We start from the raw sequence: 2,991 nt of genomic DNA, 5'->3' as shown, positions 1-2,991 counted from the left end.
CGGAACCATGGCTGAGGGTACCGGAACTGAAGCCTGGATCATTGCTGTAAGGTCCGGTTCTGAAGCCGGAAACATGGCTGTAAGGTCCGGTACTGGAGCCGGAAACATGGCTGTATGGGCCGGCTCTGGAGCCGAATCCATTGCTGCCGAGACCGGTTCTGGAGCAAGGACCATGGCTGCTGGGGGTTGAACTGGTTCTGTAACCAGGGCTGCTGGGGGTTGAACTGGTTCTATAACCAGGGCTGCTGGGGGTTGAACTGGTTCTGTAACCATGGCTGCTGGGGGCTGAACTGGTTCTGGAACTATGGCTCTTTGGGCTTGTGCTGCTAACCTGGCCTTGCGACTCCTTCCTTTAGGAGCCGTTTGAAGGCTCCGTGGACCTCCAAAAGCCAGACGAGTACCATCGAATGGCTCCTGCACTAGAGCAAAAACTGGGGAAGAAGCAGGGGCTGACTCCAGACGGACCACACCGATGCGTGTGGTATCAAAAAGGGAATTGGGAGACCTGGGTCTATCAGGATCGGGAAAACAAACCGTGAGGTAATCCAAAAACCAGGCAGGTAAGAATTTAACTAAGGCTGGTTTCTTTATGGTTATCCGGCGCGCCTCTGCCTGAGCAACCTCTCGCTGCTGAACCCTGGACGCTCCCCTCCATAGATCAGAGCAGTGAGCCAACGAAAAGGAAAAATCCAATATTTCCTGCTCCAAAGGATCTGCTGGGCCCATATTTGGTCGGTTCGTAATGTTACGGTGTGTGTAGGAAGCAGGACACAAATGCAGATTAAAGTGACAAAAATAACTCCTTTATTTCAAGGCTATGCGATACAAACAAAGACAAAACAGAACACTCACCGAAGAACTAGTCATTGCATAAGACGAACCGACAAAGACAGACAGAAAAACCAGAACTTAAATTCACACAAGACTAATCATACAAACAAGACACAGCTGAGGAGGGAGGAGAAAACACAGGGACACCAGGTGAACACAATCGGGTAAATTAGACACATCAGGGAAACTAACGACAGGGAACCACAGACAGATTTAAACAAGACAAAACACAACGCAGACATAAAACCAAAGACAGATCTGGACAAGACACAACACAACCAGAAACAGGCAAGACAGGAGGTGAAGACCTTTCAAAATAAAACATGAAACAAAAGACAGAAAAAGACAAGAGAAAATACAATACAGACAGATTGTGACAGTTTGCAGCTCACCCCTAAAACAGAAGCTTCAGATTGCTTATAAAAAGAGGAAATATGAAGGGTATATTTCAAGGTTGTTATGTACATTTGATATTGGGCTATTTTCTTATCAACTTAGATTTGTTAGAACATGTTTTCAACTTTAATTGACTGAATTTATTTGAAAATTGGGCTTATTAACACATGAATATACTGTTTAATATATTTGAACATATATATTTAGGAAGTAAGACAAGCAGAAGTTTATTATACTTAAGTTACTATACTTTTTTAATTTGCTGAGTGAGGGCCGATTCAAAATTGTCCGCGGGCTGCATTTGGACCCAAGAGTTCTTATTAACATCTTTCCATTACAAAAATGACATGTTTGTTGCAATAGTCAGTATCCTGAGATAAACAGAAATGTCCTGTATTACATTTCATGTAGTGAATCCGGTGTTTTAGTCATATTATAATTGGTTGTCACATAACAGATACAGAGCCTACTAAATAAAAATCCATCCTTTTCATGTTTCCTTCCCCATAGTGTGTATGTGTCAATCACCTTTGCTGTCGTATCATACATTTCAAGAGCATGTTTAATTTGCACAGATTTAATTATACATGCAAAGTTGATGCAGTTTTAAAGCATTTCAATACAAACAGTCATGTGATTTACTTTAAACACAAGTTAAGTGGAGAAAAAAAGACCACTGCACTTTATTTCAAAACTAAGTACAAGGCATATACTTTAGCTAATCTGATACCAAATAATTACTAACAAAACAAATGGCTACTATGTCTTTTTCATAAGATACAAGTATTAGCATAGCTAGTTTTTGTGCTATTCAGAATTGTTGGGCTCTTGTTTGCCCACTATTTCATTTTAAATACCGTTTCAAAAAAACTCTCAAAACTTTGAATGGAAGGCCTCTCAGTAAAGACTAAAGCAGATCTGGAAGCTTACTTGTGTTACATTATTCGTTACAGAATAGCACAGAAAAAAGAAAACAAAGGTATGCTGAATGACAGTAACAGCACATTCAGTGTAGTTACCATCAAAAACAATTTACACATAAATCCTTTTTTACAAGGTGTTTCCCAGCTCTTTGCATGTAGAGAAGAGGATAGATAGCCCCGAGCCAAACCATTACAGCATATGCCAAGGGCTGCCAGATACAACGTGTGTGCCACTCCATTTCCCTCACCATGAAGAACATAGTGACCAGGGGCACAAGGCACAAGTTGGATCTCTGCCTCTCTCCTTCCCCTGGACATGGCTGTTTCAGAGCCCTGAGAACTGACAAGCAGCAGAAAGAGTTGACCGTAAAGGCCGCAAAATAAGAGCTTGCATACATGCCCAGTGATTCCGGACGTTCACTGCAAAAGAACATTTAGACTACACCAAGCAGGATGTTTTCCAGCCAGATTGCACAACAAAGGCTCATCCTGTACCTCATGAGTTTATCCCTTAGGTACAGCACAGGGTGTACGACTGCAAGGTAGCGTTCAATACAGACCGCACTATGGAGTTGAACCCTGACCGTGAATATTAAATTGATGAGTACGAGCACTTTCTCTGCAACCATATAGTAGGAGAAATGTCTTATGGCCATTAAAGGTGGCCCCAGGAATCCTAAAAGTAGCTCTGTAAAAACCAAGTGGAACTCAGACACTTCCATCCTGTCTGTCCAGAAGACAGGAGATGATACCATCAGCCACAGAACCCGGCCATTAGCAGGCAGAGAGATTAGGATATAAGGCAGAATTGCAGTATTAATGACAGGTGACTTGACACAGA

General features: G+C 42.2%; 1 protein-coding gene across 1 annotated transcript; it reads right to left on the bottom strand.

Annotated features, from left to right (window-relative positions):
* Positions 1 to 6: 6 nt before the first annotated feature.
* Positions 7 to 833, bottom strand: LOC104957996 (cyclin-dependent kinase inhibitor 1C-like; the record flags this gene model as incomplete). Its single annotated transcript, XM_010785694.1, has 2 exons — positions 261 to 833; positions 7 to 227 (listed from the first exon to the last, which is right to left on the bottom strand). Coding segments are annotated over exons 1-2 (687 nt in total), but the record flags the coding sequence as incomplete, so codon positions are not given.
* Positions 834 to 2,991: the final 2,158 nt, after the last annotated feature.

The sequence above is a fragment of the Notothenia coriiceps genome, unplaced genomic scaffold, assembly GCF_000735185.1.
Source record: "Notothenia coriiceps isolate Sejong01 unplaced genomic scaffold, NC01 NC01_scaffold00000919, whole genome shotgun sequence".
Lineage (NCBI taxonomy): Eukaryota > Metazoa > Chordata > Actinopteri > Perciformes > Nototheniidae > Notothenia > Notothenia coriiceps.
Note: the sequence above shows the minus strand (reverse complement) of the source record. Positions and strands in the feature narration are given on the sequence as shown.